At 52.0% G+C, this 17,824-nt stretch overlaps 1 protein-coding gene across 2 annotated transcripts; it reads left to right on the forward strand.

The window, feature by feature from the left end:
• Window positions 1–4,062: 4,062 nt before the first annotated feature.
• ZCCHC12 (zinc finger CCHC-type containing 12) lies at window positions 4,063–7,331 on the forward strand. 2 transcript variants are annotated; one of them, XM_042975051.1, is made up of 4 exons: window positions 4,063–4,312; window positions 4,661–4,713; window positions 4,935–5,066; window positions 5,495–7,331. In XM_042975051.1, exon 4 carries the CDS (start codon window positions 5,598–5,600, stop codon window positions 6,804–6,806), a length of 1,209 nt encoding a protein of 402 aa, XP_042830985.1. In that variant the 5' UTR covers window positions 4,063–4,312; window positions 4,661–4,713; window positions 4,935–5,066; window positions 5,495–5,597; the 3' UTR covers window positions 6,807–7,331. The 2 variants fall into 2 exon arrangements, with proteins under 2 accessions (XP_042830985.1, XP_042830986.1); XM_042975052.1 differs by lacking the exons at window positions 4,063–4,312; window positions 4,661–4,713 and having other exon boundaries at window positions 4,861–5,066.
• The last annotated feature ends 10,493 nt before the right edge of the window (window positions 7,332–17,824 follow it).

The raw sequence follows: 17,824 nt of genomic DNA on the forward strand, positions 1-17,824 counted from the left end.
CCCTTAGCTCATAAACATTTAATAAAATCATTGATATATTGGGGTTTCAAGCTACCATTTTATTTTGTGCTTGCATTGGTTCCCCCTGAGTTTCTTTTGCCTCTTCTTTCTTGATTTAAAAAGAATTGACTTAAAAGGAATTTTAAAAAATTTTTCGGTTCTTTTCCATCTCCGCTAGCTTGAAGATTTACATCCTGTTGCTGTTATTTTAATAATTACATCCTATTATTGCCTACATACATAATTACCTTTGATAAAAGTCTAGATGTAAGTACCTAAGTCGCTTCCGATGTGATACAAGGCCCTTAGAAAACTTGAACTCCATTTACGCTGCTTCTGACGTCTTTTCTTATCGTAAGGTCCTTGCAAGTTTCTTTTTTAAAAAACAGAATGGACGTTTGTGTGAGTCCTTCTTCCATCCGTGTTCACTCATATTGCCCACGTACTTTCCCTGCTCTCCATTCCGTCCTGCGTTTCCTTCTTCTAAGATAATTTTCCCCCTGAAGTACATCCTTTAGAATCTCCATTAGGGCAGTCTGCCGGTGGCAATCTCTCTTAGTTTTTCTTTGCCTAAAAATATCTTGCTATCACCCTCTCGTTGAGTATTTCCATGAAAGATGCCGCCCTCGGGGTCTCAGCTTAGGCTGGGGAGGGGTCTTTCATAAGCGTCCCGCATCCGGGCTTTGGCTTCTGATGAGCCAAAGAGCTCGAGCGTGAAGTGTCTGTAAGCCCTCAGCTACTTCGATGGGAGAACAATGTCTATTTCAACAGGGCTGCTGGAGAGGCTTAAGTGAGATAATGGATGGAAAATTCCTGACAGAGAGGAGCAAAGCAACCAAAGGTAGCTATTATTGGTTCAACCGAAAGTTTTAGTTCCTAACCATCAACTTTTCTGAAGTTTATGCTTTTGCAATTGGAAAATAAAATGCGGCCCCCCTTAGAGCCACCAGAGCCTGAATCTTTGCCATTGGAAGTGGCCCCCGACACCCCAAAACATGCAGCCAGAGGTAAGGGATGTTCAATAACCGACTGGAGCCAGCTTAGCCACTCTCCTCCCAGGTCTGCATGGAAAGACCCTCTTTTTGTTCTCAGGACCCAACCCAGGCACCTGGTACGCAATCCATTTCTTTTTTTTTTTTTTTTAATGTTTATCTATCTATTTGAGACAGGGAGAGAGGGGCAGGGAGAGGGGGAGAGAGAGAATCCCAAGCAGGCTCCACGCTGTCAGCGTGCAGCCAGATGCGGGGCTCGATCCCACGAACCGCGAGACCAAAACCAAGACTTGGGGGCTCAACCGACCAAGCCATCCGGCCACCCCCCACACACTCCGTTTCTTTTCAGCAATCTTGTAGAGCTCTGAGGTCTAGTCTTTGTCTTTTCTGACGCCGCCAGGGCCGGCTGCAGATCACCTGACTTGGTGATGAAACCCTTCAAATTCGGAAAAAGAATCTGCTGAGAGGCCAGGGGCAGATGTCGTGGTACTGGGGGGCCAAAGGAAGAGTGTGCAGTTAGCCCATAAGCTACTGCTGGCCTCAGCCCTGGGTCTGCAAGGTGACCAGCCTGCCTTCTCCCCACCTCTATCACCCCATCCTACTCTATCCCGTCCACAAGAGACAGGCCACAACCCTGAGACGGAAGGTGCTTCGCCTCCAAATCTGGATTCTATACTTTGAGGAATTCTAAATACTAAGGTTGGAAAGAAGAGAACAGAAAGGGCAGGAGTGGGGGGGGGGGGGCGGGGGCCTGGGTGGCTCTCAGCCGGTTAAGCATCCGACTCTTGATTTCGGCTCAGGTCATGATCCCACTTTGCCCATGTTCTCTCCCTCTCTCTCTCTCAAAATAAATAAAGAAACTTAAAAAAAAAAAAGCAGAAAGGAGCAGGTGAAGTACCTTGAGTGCCAAAGAGGAACCCAACAGTAGCTTGAAGGGCACCCCACTGTTCACTCACTTCCAGCCATCACCAGTCACGAAAAAGCAACAGCAACTGCTTTGTGCGTGGGCCGTCCACTCGTGCAACGCATGCCCCCAGCACCCTGGCCCCCGAAAAGTCCCAAGTGGGGAAAGGAGCCGTGCTGTTCCAGAATAAGGGGAACGAGGGTGTTACGGGCTGAATTGTGTCCCCTCCAGAGCACACGTGCGGGAGCCCTGGCCTCCGGTACCCCAGGACGTAACTGTAGGTGGAGATGGGCCCGTAAGACAGGTGGCTGAGTCAGGATGAAGCTGTCAGAGTGGGTCCTAGTCCAATCTGACTGGGGTCCTTAGAAGAAGAGGACATTTGAAGGTGGGAGCAGGCACACACAGACCCTGTGAAGAGGCAGCAAAAGTGCAGCTGTCTGCAAGCCAAGGGGAGGGACCTCAGGGGACACCAATCCTGTGCGCACCTTGATCTGGATTCCTAGCCTCCAGACCTGTGAGGAAATAAATGTCCCCTGTTTGAGCCACCGGCTCTGTGGCCCTCGGTTACGGCAGCCCCAGCAGTCTCGTACGTGGAGCCACTGACTTCCGACCCATTCACTCCGGACAGACTCCCTTTCACGGAGTTGCTCCTTCTCTGAGGCCAGTGATGCCCAACCCGGCAAGGGAGGGGTCCACTCAAGAGCTCACAGAAGGGCGACCTAGAATGCTGTCCTCGGGTTGAGAAATGGAAGAGCTCCATCACCGGCAGAGAGCTGTGGCTCGGGGGCGGGGGGCGGGGTCTAGTCGAGTTGCGTTGGGTGTTAGTCCTCATACTTCTTCCTCAAGTACAAAATGAAGGAGAAAGATCTTAAATGGAGAAAGGTTGGAGGGGGTGGTTTTTAACCATTACCGGACCACAGGCCCATCTAAACATGTGCAAAGCTCTGGACTCCGAGAAATATAGAGTCTGTATTAGTTTCTCGTGGCCGCCCTAACTAATTGCCACCAACTCAGGGGCGTAAAACAATTTATACGCCGATGGTTCTGGAGACCAGAAGTTCAGCATCAGTTTCTCTGGGCTCAATTCAAGGTGTGGGCAGGGCTGTGCTCTGTTCTTTGCGTCTTCCGGTTTCCGGTGGCTGCGGGCACTTTTGCCTGTGGCCACGCCACTCCAATCCCTGCATCAGTCTTCAACATCACCTTCTCCTCTTCTGTTTGCGTCAGCTCGCCCTCTTCTTCTGTCTTACAAGGACGCGAGATTGCATCGAGGGCCCACTCAGATACTCCTGGAGCATCTCCTGACGGCGAGATCCTTAATCTAACCACATCTGCAAAGACTCTTGCTTTATACAAGGTTAACATCTGCAGGTTCCAGGGATTGGGACTTGGTATATTTGGGTGGCCATTATTCAGCTTCCTACAGAGTCCAGAATCTTTGCATCCAATTTCAGGCAGACCGTGGACCCCAGGTAGGAGCGTCCGCTCTGGAGCTGCATTTCACCCAAGATATGCTATAAACAGATACGTTGGAGGCAGGTCCATTTACTAATTCACCATCCTCCTACATCCTCTCGGGATGAACTACAGCGACTTACCAAAAATCACACCCAGCTCTTGTCCTAGTCGATCAGAATCCCCCGGAAGCGGGGCCCGGGAATCTGCATTTCTAACCAGCTCCCTCCTCCCCCACCCCCCCAAATGATTCTCATGCAGCCAGACTTGCACCCATACCTTAGTGAGTACTGGTTAAGGGCCCGGATGCCCGAGTGCCTTCCCTGTGACATGGACACGCTACCACCTCCTTCACAGTAAAAGAATTGTGTAAGTCTATTTGCACAGAGCAAGCGCTGATGCTTTTTTTTTTTTTTTTTTTTCTCCCTTCCCCCTAAACAAAGGTGAGCCGCTTTTATTGTGTATTTGATTTCGATCCCATTCGGTGTTTAATGCGCCGGCCCCAAGGCGCGGAGTTGAGCCAAGAGCGAAAAGAGGGAGAAGCGGGCAAGAGTCGCAAACTCTTCCAGTCCAGGCACCGAAGCGGCCTTGGACGCCCGCCGGCCCTTCTGCCCGCCTCACCCCGCCCCCCTCGGGCGTACATTTGCATCCGGCTCGAGACCGCGCGGGGACCCGCCCCCGCGCCCCGCTGATTGGCCGCGCCGGCTCGCTCGTCACGCTCTTTTGTCTCCGTGGGCCGAGGATAAAAGCAGCGGCGGCTGCCGTGGGAACCGTGCTGTCTGGACTCAGCTACCCCTCGCTGGTGGCGGGGGGCGCCGTGCGGAGCAGCTCCGCGGGCAGCTCCGGGTCGCTTAAGCGGCCGGGGACGTGCCCGTCCTCTTCCCTCGCGGGGCCGCGGAGACCGGAAGGCGGCATCCGCAGCTGGCAAGGCCCGAGGGTCCGCAGCCCACCGAGCCGAGCACAGGTAAAGAAAGGGGGGCGCGATTGCCCGGCGGCCGAGAGAGGAGGGGCACCGGTCCCGGGTGGCTCCCAGCCTGGGGGAACCGGGGACGGCGAGGCGGGGGGAGGAGCACGCCCGTGGACCGGCAGCGCTGAGGGAGGAGGTGGGGTTGCGCTGGATGTCGCCTAATGGGTGGGATTTGCCTGGATTGAGCGGCGGGGCCTTTTCGGGGAGGGGGGACGAAGGGTCGGGGTGGGGGGAGGGAAGGATGGCAAGCTGTCCGCCTTGAACCCCCTTTGCATCCCTTCATCTCTTCTGGAGAGGGCTGTGTGGGTGTGCGTGTTCAACTCCTATTCCCTATCTCCGTGGCAGGCCATCAAAGCCGAATCCGAACTTGAATTCTGTGCGGCTGATTGCAGAAGCTGGTAGGCCGACCACTTCCCGGGGGACATGTAATGGGGCGGGGGTGGGTGGCTTTGGCTTGTGCTCAGAAGGTGGGAGAGGGAATTTTCCGCCTACCCACAGCGGAGGCAGCGGGGAGGGGGGTGGGTGGCGGGGGTGGAGGGAGCGGGATGAGCGAGGAGGCTGCTCCTGACCCTTCCCTTCCCTGCCCTCCGCGGCGGCGGCGCAATCTTGACGCCCGGAGGTCTCGGATCGGCGACCCCCCCGGTGGACAGAGATCGGCTGTTAGCCTGGAGACGAGCTTTCTCGCGGAGGCCACCGGTTGCAGAAGCTGGAAGTGAAATAAAGGCGCGCGCGCACCCGTTCCTGCGCTCCTGTAAGAATCTGAGACATAACCCGGGCGGGGGTGGGGCGGGGGGACTTTCAGAAGGGGGTGTGGTTGGGATCTGAGACCAAGAGGTTAACGAGATCTTATGGATTCCGACAAATCTGTGACCACTGTGCTCTATTTTGAGAGGCCAATATCAGCTTCCGTACACACGATTACACTTAGAATTAGAAGCAACAGTTGCCCTCCCTCCTGGACGACTGGCTGGATGTGGCCGTAAAAAGCACCCTGCTTACACCGAGACACCGGCTGGCTCCGTGAGGTTGTAATCGCCAGTCTCCCAGAAGATATTTTTAGGGAGGTGGGCAGATATAAAATGCACTGCAGGATATGCAGGAAGGGAGAGAGTAATACAACTGCAGCCAATTCCCTTATTAACTACTACCCGGTTTGTTTGTTTTTTTTCTTCTTTACAGCCCCTACTGAGATAGGAGAGTCCCCCCAGCACGCCTGCACATTAGGCTAACCCACAAAGCCTGAGCGTCTTGTTCCATTCGGACACCCCGATCGTCATCAGTCATGGCTAGCATCGTTGCGCGCATGGGTAATAGCCGGCGGCAGAACGCACCCTTGCCGCCCTGGGCCCATTCTATGCTGAGGTCCCTGGGGAGAAGCCTCGGCCCTTTAATGGCCAGCGTGGCAGAGAGAAATATGAAGTTGTTCTCGGGGAGGGTGGTGCCAGCCCAGGGGGAAGAAACCTTTGAAAACTGGCTCATCCAAGTCAATGGGGCCCTGCCGGATTGGAATATGTCTGAGGAGGAGAAGCTCAAGCGCTTGCTGAAAACGCTTCGAGGCCCCGCCAGGGAGGTCATGCTTTTGCTGCAGGCGGCCAACCCCAATCTAAGTGTGGCCGATTTCTTGCGTGCCATGAAATTGGTGTTTGGAGAATCCGAAAGCAGTATGTCGGCTCACGGTAAATTTTTTAACACCCTGCAGGCGCAAGGGGAGAAAGCCTCCCTTTATGTGATCCGTTTAGAGGTGCAGCTCCAAAATGCTATTCAGGCGGGGATCATAGCTCAGAAAGACGCAAACCAGACCCGCCTGCACCAGCTCCTTTTAGGGGCCGAGCTGAACGGGGACCTGCGCTTTAGGCTGAAGCATCTTCTCAGGATGTATGCAAATGAGCAGGAGCGCCTCCCCAATTTCCTCGAGTTGATCAAGATGGTCAGGGAGGAAGAGGATTGGGATGACACTTTCCTTAAACAGAAACAGCCCAAAAGATCTGAGTCACTGGTGGAGAGGGCCACCAGCCTGATGGCATTTCAGGGCTCCCCGCAGATAGTGGTCGGCAGTCCCGACTGCAACGTGATAGAGATAGATGATGCCCTCGATGACTCAGATGAGGATGTGATCCTGGTGGAGTCTCAGGACCCTCCACTGTCATTCACGGCTTCTCCGCTCCCCAGACGCAGGGCCAGACCTCGGGACCAAGTGCTAGTCATCGATTCCCCTAGCAGTTCCCGGGCTCAGTCTCCTTCCACCAGCGGGGGTTCTGGGCATAAGAATGATGGTTCTAGGCACCTGCGTAGAACCAGGAAGCGAAAACACACAATCCGCTGCTCCTACTGCGGCGAGGAGGGCCACTCAAAGGAAACCTGTGACAATGACAGCAGCCGGGCCCAGGTGTTTGAGAATCTGATCATCACCCTGCAGGAGCTGACCCATACAGAGGAGGAGGGACCCAGAGAGGCCCCTGGCCAACAAGATGACCCTTCTGAGCTGCAGTGAGCTGGTGTCCCCTAGCCTTACATGAACCCTAACCCATATTCTGAGTCCAGCAATGGGACAACTGGGGAGGGGCGCTTCTAAATGCATGAATCCACAAAGCAGCTTTCCTTTGGGAGTGGAGTAGAGAGGGTCTTGAATACCAGCACAGTGGAGGGAGACAGCCTGACCTCTGTCCTTGCTTCCCCAGCCCCCCTGCCTAAGGGCCTGTTTTCTTTGTGCGCTCATTTCCTCGCTGGCTCTGTTCTCTTTGTGAAAGTGGCACCATTCATTGTTAAATCTTCAAACAATAAAGAAAAGTACAAGAAAGTAAAGTACAAGTTACCCCCAGCTCTCCACCCCGATCTAACCGTCGTCATCCCTTTGATGGACGTCCTTCTAGATACTTCCCTATACCTGTGTACCCAGATAGATGTATGTATAGATAAAAATGGTCAATAGAAGTGCTGTTCTATAGTCCGTATTTTTTCACCAAATGATATATGTCGTGGGCTTCTTTCTATGTCAATAAATATTTATCAGCATCGATTTTAATGTCTCTGTTACTATTTTAGGGAGAGGTAAAGGGAAAAGGAGCAACATAGCAGAAAGCTATAAAGGGATGGGTTTGTACCCCGAGGTGGGGTTTTTATCGACCTCAATTTGCAGAGGGAAGGGAAAAGGGAAGAAGGAAGAAGAGAGGGCTGAAACCGTTCCCAAAGGTAGATGGACGGAGCCCCTTACAACGGGCCTGCCCCTCGGGTCAGACCAGCCAGGCTACGGTGCCCGCTAGTTGGATAGCAGTGGGGCGGCGCTTTCTCCTCTACTGGATTCAAAGGAGTCCGGTGCTGAGGTACTAGCCCCAAAATAGGGCTCCCAGGGGCACCATTCCTGGTCACTTTGAGGAAGAGCGCTTCTTCCTCTGGGTGCATCCCTGGGATTGCTGTTGCTGCTGCTACTTGTGGACATCCCGGGTCACAACCGGGAATGTCTCCTGTGGCCTGACGCCACCCTCTCCTCACCACCACCCCACCCCCCCCCCCCCCAGCCTCACTCCCCGGTGAAGGAAAGGAGAGAGCAGAGCCCAGCGCCCGGAGCGTCAGAGCCTCCCCCATCAGCCCTGAAGTGATTTGCTGAAGGACCAGGGCGCCCGAGGACTCCAAGCTAACCCCCTCCTCACCCCAAGAATTGAGACTCGCTGGGGAGGGATGAGAAGTCATCTAGCAGCCGGGCACCTGCAGGAACCCGGCCATCAGAAAGCCGAGAGGCCCCATACAGCATTTTAGTGAGTGGAGGGCACTCACGGGGGAGGGAAAGAAGGGGCGGACCCTCCAGGAAGCTGGCCTGGCCCCCCCCCCATCTCATCCTCTCATATTGGAGGGTGACCTCAGCCCCTGCGGGTCCCTGTGTTTTGCGTAGGTGCGTGCGTCCCTATTTCTGTGAGCAGGACGAGGCGGGGCGGGGGGGGGGGGCATGATTGCATTGAGGGCTATGTGCCGAGAGGGAAGTGAATGCGCAGATCCGAGGACCCGGGGGAGTTGGTCGTACAGGAAGTAGGGACTTCACAGAGCTGAGAGGGTAGCGTTTGCGGCAGTGGGAGATGGTGCGTGGGGCGGGAGGGGGGGGGCAGAGAGAAGCACAGGGGACAGTGGGTGAGGGCACGATGACCAGGAAGACACAGGGAGCTGACAGCCACAGGAAGCCTGGCGGGAATCGCAGGTTCCAGGGGATCCTACAGAACTCTGGGCTGTGCCGTCCTAGCAGGGGCGGAGGGGAGGTTAGGGGCCCAGGGAGAGGTACTGGGGTTTTCATTAGGCTGGCGGTTGAAGACAGCTCAGTGGGGATGACGAGCTCCGTAGGGACACAGGGCTGTGGGCTGAGGCCCCGAGGGAGCAGGAGAAGCCACGGCAGCCTTCCCTGGGCTGCCGTACTCAGAGCCTGCCTTGAAGTACTTCTCTTTCCAGAAAGAGCCCCTCAGCCCCTCCCAGGCCTCTCCCTCCTGCCCCATCAATGACCTCACAATCTGACCCTAAAACCCTCCACTCCAACCACCCACGCTCCCCTCTCGGCAGTGGTGGTGGTGATGGTGGTGAGGGTCGGAGGCTCAGCCTTCCGTGCTCTGCCATCACCCCTCCCCCACCCCACGCCTCACACCCCGAATTTGCCTTCAGCCTCAGCTTTCTTAACCCTCATGTGCAGAAGGAGACTGGGAGAGCCTCTCTGCCTCGGGACCCTTTAGCTGACAACTGACCAGGAGAGGGCCCCCTCCTTGCATCCCTCTGGGGCACCTCTGGGAAAGTCACCCCTATCTCTCCCAAGCCGAAGAGGACCCCCTCCCGACCCCAGGCAAGTGGCAGCTCCACTCAGGCCCCGCAAAACCACTTCACAGTGTATGTAGATTTTTAACCCTTAATTCCTTGCTATGCCTCCCTAAATCACCCCTTGGGAGGTCTCTACCTAGATTAGAATATCACTCCACCTCTGGATCGTTCCCGCCCCCCCCCCCCCCGGCCCCCGCTGACTTCACTCTATAAACACTTGTTGAATATTTGTCCAAAGACACAGCTCGTGCTGTCGTAATTTCTTTCTGGCACCAGGCAGAATAGAAAGACGGAAAGAAAAATCCATACATTCGGCCCATTTCGCGACCCTCCTTTACACTGGAGTCAGGGTGGGGGTCCGGTGTAGACCTCTGCTTTGAAAACCTGTTCTGTGATCCGACCTGTTTTCCTCCCTTCCCCGCCCCTCCCCTCTGCCGTGTAAATTTGAGATTGTCTACATTTTCATTTCACCCACCTGATGTAGCCTGACATTTCTTTTTGTCTGTTTCATTTAAAGAAAAGCCAAGAGATACATATTTTCCCTGATTAGAAGACATGGAAATGACACCTGGGCATTCTGATCGGCTTGATGAGGTTGGTCTACAAAAGGCTTCACTTGAAGCTATAGGCTAATTCGCATTGATACGGATGGAGCTAGAGAGTCTAACGCTAAGTAAAATAAGCCAGAGAAAGACAAATACCATATGATTTCACTCCTATGTGAAATTGAAGAAACAAAGCAAAGGAACAAAGGGAGGGGGAAAGAGACAGAGAGTAGAGGCAAACCAAGAAACAGACTCAACTATAGGGAACAAACTGATGGTTACCAGAAGGGCGGGGGACGGCGGGGGTGGGGGAGGGGGGGAATAGGTGACGGGCATTAAGAATGCACTTGTCCCGATGAGCACCGGGTGACGCATGGACGTGTGGAATCACTCACTATATCGTAAACCTGAAACTAATGTTACACCGTGTGCTAACTCACCGGAATTTAAAGGAAAACTTAAAAACAAAAAAGAAAGCTAGAGGCTAATTTTCTTCCTTTCTGCCTTTATTCTCATCGGTCGCTAAGAGATGAAAATTGCTCTTTTTGTCTTGTCAGAAGAAACCGGCCTCTGAGTGCCCTTTTGTGTTAGATCTCCCTCCTTCTTGGCATTCTCTCCCTTTGGTTTCCATGACACCCTTTTCTCGCGGCTCCCCCCTCCCCGATCTTGTGGTTGGTGCCACTTCTCAGTCTCCTTGGCCGAATCTTCGTCCTCTCCTTGATCCCTCCACCATAGTCATAAAAATAAAAATCCCGACAACCGTGATTTATGAAGAGCTTACCGAAGTCCTTTAAATGCATTAGCTCTTTTAATCCTCTTGTTAACCCCCTAAAGTAGGCATTACCATTAGCGCGCCTTTCAGACAGAGGAGGGGCTTGCAGGTACTTGGTGGGGGAGCCTGAGGTCAGACTCCGGGGGTCAGGGGCACTTGCTTCTTAAAGGTCTCAGCCGGCCTGTGATCACAACTCCGCGCAGCTGTGATCGGCTGCGTAGGACCTGTGAGTAAACGGAGGTTCGTATACTCAGGAGAAGACGACCTGCCTTTCCCAGGTGTGCCCTGTGTAGGAGTCACTAGCACAGGGCCGGGCCGGGGGTCGGCCCTCAACATCCGGTAGCTGCTCGTACTCTGCTAGAATGCTTTGCTCTGCTGGGCGGGGCGGGGCGGGGGTGGGTGGGATATGAAAGGCTGTCGGGGCCATGCAGACAGGGCTTACTTAGTGTTGATCCGGCAAGGTGACAGTCTGAAATGCCTGAGAGTTTAGTGATGATGATGGTGATGACATGGGGGGGATAAGGGAGCGCTTATTGAATGTCGAGATGGACTTCTAGTTTTACTTGTTCCCCGGGGAACGTCTTCTTTCCCTACCTGTCAGAGGCATGCGATCCTTGGAGATTGCTTGAGACCAGCCATGCCTTCCTCTACCCAAGCTGCTCCCCTGAGCAGCAGGCGGGGGTGGGGGGTGGTGGGGGGAGCTCATCCCAGAGGGCCACAGAGGCTCCCCAGTGGGTGGTGGGAAGGGGACATGACTGAGGTCGGAGGAGTCCTTTACAATCCGGGTGACCCTGAAATCCTGTCACTACCGGGTATCTCAGGGGCATCATAAAAGGGAGCAGGGCCGGTCTCAGGCCTCCCGTTGACAGGATGCATGGCTCTCCAGCCGCAGCCTCTCATCTCAGACCAGAACTCACAACTTCTTACACACGGTCTCTCGCAAGCACTCCTACAGGTAGGGACTCTGTCCACTGCCCCTATCTTACAGACCAGGACGTTGAGGCCCAACCCGGTTATAGTCACTTGCCTAAGATCAGACAGCTTGTAAGGGCTGGAGCTGGAATGGAATTGATCTGCCCCTCCCCAGAGCCAGAAATCTTTCCTAAGCTGGAGGAGTCCTTCCCAAGGTAATGGGTACAAATGATCTGATCATTCTGTTGGCCGCATCCTGAGGTTGGATTTCTTTTCCATTTCTTCCTTCCTTCCTTTCTTTTTTCTTTCTTTTCTTTTCTTTTCTTTCTTTCTTCCTTCCGATAGAAAGAGCACGAGTCGGGGTGGGGGAGAGGGGCAGAGGGAGAGAGAGAATCTTAAGCAGGTTCCATGCTCAGCGCAGGGCCGATGTGGGGCTCGATCCCACGACACTGGGATCGTGACCTGAGCCAAAATCAAGAGTCGGACGCTCAACCGACTGAGCCCCCCAGGCACACCAGTGAGTTTCCATTTCTGGACCATCATATTCATGATTGAAACTGCACAGTAGGACGGCCTCAGTCTCGTTTCTTTTATTAAACAAGACAGAAAAAAAATGATCAGTTCAGGAAACTTCCTTCTAAGAGCCTGAAACCATCTTCTCCTCGTATTTATTTTTATATCCAATTTCTGGGATAAGATACTAAAAATAACAACCTGTTGGTAAGGATGTGGGCAAAGAGAGTCTCTCTCCTACACCCGCTGGTGGGGCGGAGAATTGACACATTCTTTCTGGAAGGCCAAGTGGGAAATGTATCAAAGGTGGAAATACAAAAACCCTTGAATGGGGCAGTCTAACTTCCTGAAACTGACGCTAAGATAATAACTGAACAAGTGTAACAAAGGTTATGAACCAAGATGTTTACCCTAGCCTTTTTGGGTAATAGTGGGAAAGCTGCACACCGGTGGAAAGACCAGGAGTAAGGTTTGGCTGAAGAAATTAGGCTCCTCCCTTGGACTGCAATGCCGGGCATCTGGAAGTCCGGGTGTGCCTTCACATCCTCGGGCCTGACCGGACAAATGAAGTGTGGCCCCTCTGGGGAAGCGCTTTCAAAGATCACCAGTCGGCTAGGTCATCTGTGTCATCTTTGACTCCCAACGTGTTGTCCCATCAGGCCTCTTCATCTGGCAAAACTCGTGTCCAACTTCTAACACCATTTCCCCCGGCACTCCCTTGGGTCAGCTTTCCCTGACTCCACTCAAGGTCATTCTTTATATCTTAGATAGCACTTAGCATTTTGCCGTAATTGCTAGTATAATGATCTGCCCTCCCCTCGAGGCTTATAATAACCCTGGTGCCTGGCAGTGTTGTTTGGGTATCTTGGTACAGAATCCGGGCACGCTCCCACGTCATGTGTTTGCTCTGGCGGTTGGTACTGGCCCTTCAGATGTCCCCGTGCCTCGATCCCTCATCACGTTCAAATGGCACCTCCTCAGTGAGGCCCATTAAAGGCGACACACCTGGCCACCAGCACCCTCATACCCCTTCCCTGCTCTATTTCCCCATCACATGCCTGTCTTCCATGCTACATAATTTACTGATGTATTCTATCAGTTATTTAGTCCTGTCTCTCCTCGCTAGAGTATAAACTCAAAAGCGTTTTAGCTTGCTTAGTTCACTGGTGCCTCCCCAGCTAGAACACTGCCTCTCATCACGTGTTCGTAGCTGGAATGTAGCTGGAACGACGCGCCTGGCACACAGTAGGCGTGCACGGAGTGGCCGCCTTTGTTCTTTCTGCCCTCCTGGAACCACTGCTGCCGGGGAAGAGACAGTCAGGGAGAGAACGGTGCCCGTCGCTGAATCACCATCTGCCTAATGGATGGGATAAGAAACCTGGGAGACATTCGAGATCGGTTGCTTGCTTCTCTCTCCCCCCACCCGGGCTGTGGCTTATTAGCTGGACTGTCCAGTCCTAGCAGGGGCCGAAAGTGAGAGATGGGTTTCTTTGTGGCTTCATCTCTGTGGCATCGTCAGACCTTAGGTTTGGTGTTTCAGATTCCCCGTCACTCCATGTGCATCTGCAAATATTAAAAAACAGCTGCCCCGGGGGCGCCTGGGTGGCTCAGTTGGTCGAGCGCCCAACTCGTGGTTTCGGCTCAGGTCTTGATCTCACGGTTCCTGAGTTTGAGCCCTGCATCGGGCTCCGCTCCCACCCTCCCTCTCTCTGCCCCTTCCCTGCTCTCTGTCTCTCTTTCAAAATAAATAAATAAATAAATAAATAACCCAACTGCCCTGTAAAATATGAATGTTCGGGGTACTGTTTGCTATTTTCCTTATAATAAAGGATAATCAAGAGTAATCACAATAACAATGAATATATTTTCAATTGTTATGTGTCAAACATGTCAATAATACAGTAAGAATTACTAACCTCATTTTAGAGGATATAAATGAGTCTCAGTAAGAGATCACCACAGGATAAGGCTATATAGCAGTAAACAGATGGTAAGCCCGGAACCAAAGCCTGTGAACTTCCCATCATATATTTCAAGGAAAAGTACTGACATTATTGAGAAAAACTGTATCACAGTGGAAGACCGGTTATCGGGGCAGGGGTGATAGGCAGATACAAATATTTGACCAGTTTCCTGTCCGTTAAGCAGAGGTTACAGCTGTCTGAGAATTTGGAAGTAAAAGAACTTAAATTTTGGGGCTCCTGGGTGAGTCAGTTAAGCCTGTGACTCTTGATTTTGGCTCAGGTTGTGATGTCACGGTTTGTGAGCCTGCTTGGGATTTTATTTCTCTGCCCCTCCCCTGCTCGTGCACCCCCTCCCCAAATAAATAAATCAACATTAAAAAAAAGAACTTAAATTTTATTAGAGGGAACGTGATGAGGGGTGATTACATTTTTTTAAGTTTATTTCCTTTTTTTTTTTTTAGTAATCTCTACACCCAACATGGGGTTCAAACTCATGACCCCCAGATCAAGAGTTGCATGCTCCTTCAACTGAGCCAGCCAGGTGCCCCGATGAAGGTTGATTTTAAATATCCTGGATAAACCAAGATCTAATTTAGCTCAAGAAAACATAATTGAAAATAGAATCTTTTGGGGGCACCTGGGTAGCTCAGTTGGTTAAGCAACTGACTTCGGCTCAGGTCATGATCTCACGGTCCGTGGGTTCGAGCCCCGAGTCCGGCTCTGTGCTGACAGCTCGGAGCCTGGAGCCTGCTTCAGATTCTGTGTCTCCCTCTCTCTCTGTCCCTCCCCTGCTCATGCTCTCTCTCTCTCTCTCAAAAAAAAAACATTGAAAAAAATTAAAAAAAATAAAATAAAATCTCTTTGGTATCATTCATACCTGACACTTAAGAGACGACATACAAACTTTTTCCTTCACTGCCGGCCAGAATGTTTTGTAAAACTATTTTATTTATTAAATAATTTGAGTTGTTATAAAAGTAGGATGTTCAGAACGACACAAGAGTATGTAAAAGATTTTGAATGGTTAAGATTTAAATAGCTATTAAAATATACAGAAATAGCAAATAAAGTATAGGTAAGCATTGAATCTTTTGGCATATTCCTTTTTTTTTTTTAGTTTATTTATTTTGAGAGAGAGCATAGGAGGGGCAGAGAGAGAGAGGGGGAGAGAGAGAATCCCAGGCAGGCTCCTCACCCTCAGTGCAGAGCCCGATGCGGGGCTCGAACTCACGAACCCGGGAGATCACGACCCACGCCGAAACCAAGAGTCGGATGCTTAACCAACTGAGCCACCCAGGGGCCCCTGGCATATTTCTTTTAAAATGTTTTTCTAGGGGCGCCTGGGTGGCTCAGTCGGATGAGCGTCTGGCTTTGGCTCAGGTCATGATCTCGCGGTCTGTGAGTTCGAGCCCCGCGTCGGGCTCTGTGCTGACAGTTCAGAGCCTGGAGCCTGCTTCGGATTCTGTGTCTCCTTCTCTCTCTACCCCTCCCCTACTCCCTCCCTCTCTGTCTCTCAAAAATTAATAAACATTAAAAATTTTTAAAATGTGTTTCCTACTCTGTGAGTGTACGTACATACATAATTTACTTTATTGAGGTTATGCTCTTTGTATAGTTTTACACATTCATAGCTACAATGGTTTTGATCTTTTTCTAATGATAAATGGAATAATTTCAAGAACAGAAATTAAAGCTGGCTTGTAAGAAGAGGAGTGTGTGTGGGGGGGGGCAGTAAAGTCTAAGCAAGTGTAAAAACATACAAAAAAAAAAAAACCCTACAAGCAATAAACACTGTTGTTACTGCCTGACAAATACTGAGCATTCGTTGTAGTAAGTAGGAATGTTGTCCTAGGAAAAGCGATGAATTAATTAGAATTAACTGGTGGAAACTTCTGCAAATAACAAGGGACAGACATTATTATAAAATCTGAAACAGTAAGAAAATGATAAAACTCTTTTGGGCACTCTCTTCGAAGATTTGAATGGAAGGAGAGACTTCAAGCTTACCTACAGGATGGTGGAGTGCCCGTGGAGAGAACTGGCTTCTCATGGGGGATGATGTGACGACGCCAGGATTAGCAACCTTAGCAACTGGGGCTCAGGAAAGGGATCAGAGCTTCAAAGGGCGTGAAACCTACACACCCCACCTTTGTGGTCAGAAGAGCCCCGAACAGGAAGTTTAAGAGGCCTCAGAGGAGCACAGTGATTCCAGCTGAAGGTCTTGAGCTCTAGTGAGGAGGTCCCAGCTTCCCCAGGGGATCTCTGCGGGGCTCGGGGATGGAGGCTGTCAAATGCTGACTCCTGAAATATCACCAACACTACCTGTGGATTTGACAAAGCGGAATGCATTCCTTACCTTGGTCTGGGAGAACCCCACCTCCCAAAGTTTTGATAGCGTTTCAGGGAGGAAAGGAAAGGTCAGAATTTACTGAGAAATGCAGGTTTGATTTAAGGCAGAGAGGGTCTTTCAACACAGAGACTTGATTACGATTGGATAAGGATCATGATGTCAACAGGCTCGGACTGTTGCAGCAAGGGAGGATTTTGAGAAAAGGGAAGGATTTGAACAGTGCAAACTGTTGCTGCTTTTCCGCTGCAGAGTTGACGGTACTCTGGGAAAGTTCCTGTAATGAAGAAACTTTTGCCTGGATAGGACCGTCCTGGGAAAGAAATTCACATGAAGACAGCGGACTAGCCAAGTCCTGTTGATGTATCCAGTACCCGTGCGGTTTTCTCAGGGTCGAGGCTGAGTGTGGCAGCAGACTGTCTTAATTCTCATATATTTACCATTTTTATGAACAACTCACCTTAGGTATGTGTTTATTTTGTGGTGGTGAAATTCTTCTGTTTCCCTGAATCTCGAGAAAAAATGACCCCTATTCTTAGGTGTTTGCTAAGCCCGGAGGAACAATTTACATAACTAGCTTTTCACCAGTCTGCCGAACCTGTTAGGTATGTTAAAACCCAAAATTCAACTGAGGAAATTTTAAAGATCTTACTGGCTTTCTTTAACGATTCACCGTTTGGGCAGCATTCCATCTAGCAGACAGAAAGAAGCTTGGAGGAGCTGTACAAAATGAAAGGCTTTTTTTTTTTTACACGGAAGGGAGCAGGAACAAGAAAGACACTAGCAAAAAGTGGACTGGATGTCGGGAGGTCGCTTTCCTTTAGGGGATGGCAGGTTGGCCTGGCTACTTCACGGGTACTGACCAGGTGATTCCCCACTGCTTTAGGATTCCATTTCTGGGAGAGGCTGAAGCCCAAATTAAGTCTGGGTTTGGTGACACAACCACCCTCCCCCCCCCCTCCAAGCTTAGCATAAGCGACTCCATTGCGGGATGGCTGTCTTATTTTTAACAGGTGGATTCTTTTATTTAGTCCTCCCAAACACCTCCTCAAGCTATTATTATCCCTATTTTATAGAGGAGGAAACTGAGGCTCAGGGAGGTAATGAGCTCACATCCAAGCACCTGCAAATACATTCTTTTCAGGAGCATCAAGAAAGGCCCACCTTCAACCAACCTGCCTTATTCTGTTCCATTTTTGCAGAAGGGAGCTGAGGTCCAGGTTCAAGACAATCATTGGGCCCCTCAGCCCTCTTCGGGGTCCCTGGGGAGAAGGAGGGCAGGGTGGAAGGCAAAGGCCTTCAGAGACGCCAGTTTGGGTCTGGGTGGGCTCCCCTCGGCGTCCTGCATCGCCGGGGGGGCGGGGGGGGGCGATCAATGCCACCCCTCCCCCACCCTCCCCCGCAGAGGCCTCACCTGGGCTGCCTGGTGCACCGGAAGCCGGCCCGCGCCGGTCCCCGCGGCCGTGCCCGCCGCTGGTCACCAGGGGGCGCTGTGCGCCACAACCTCGGGCGCAGAGGGGCGGGGGCCACGTGACCGCACAACCGCGCGCCGGGTCCCGGGTCCCGGCGTCCGCCCTGTGGCCCCCGCCGGCTGCGGGCGCGCTCGGCCTGCTTCCCGTCCCCCCCCCCGCCTTCTCCTAACGCTCCGCGCGGGCCACTCGGGGGTGG

The sequence above is a fragment of the Panthera tigris genome, chromosome X (assembly GCF_018350195.1).
Source record: "Panthera tigris isolate Pti1 chromosome X, P.tigris_Pti1_mat1.1, whole genome shotgun sequence".
Classification (NCBI taxonomy): domain Eukaryota; kingdom Metazoa; phylum Chordata; class Mammalia; order Carnivora; family Felidae; genus Panthera; species Panthera tigris.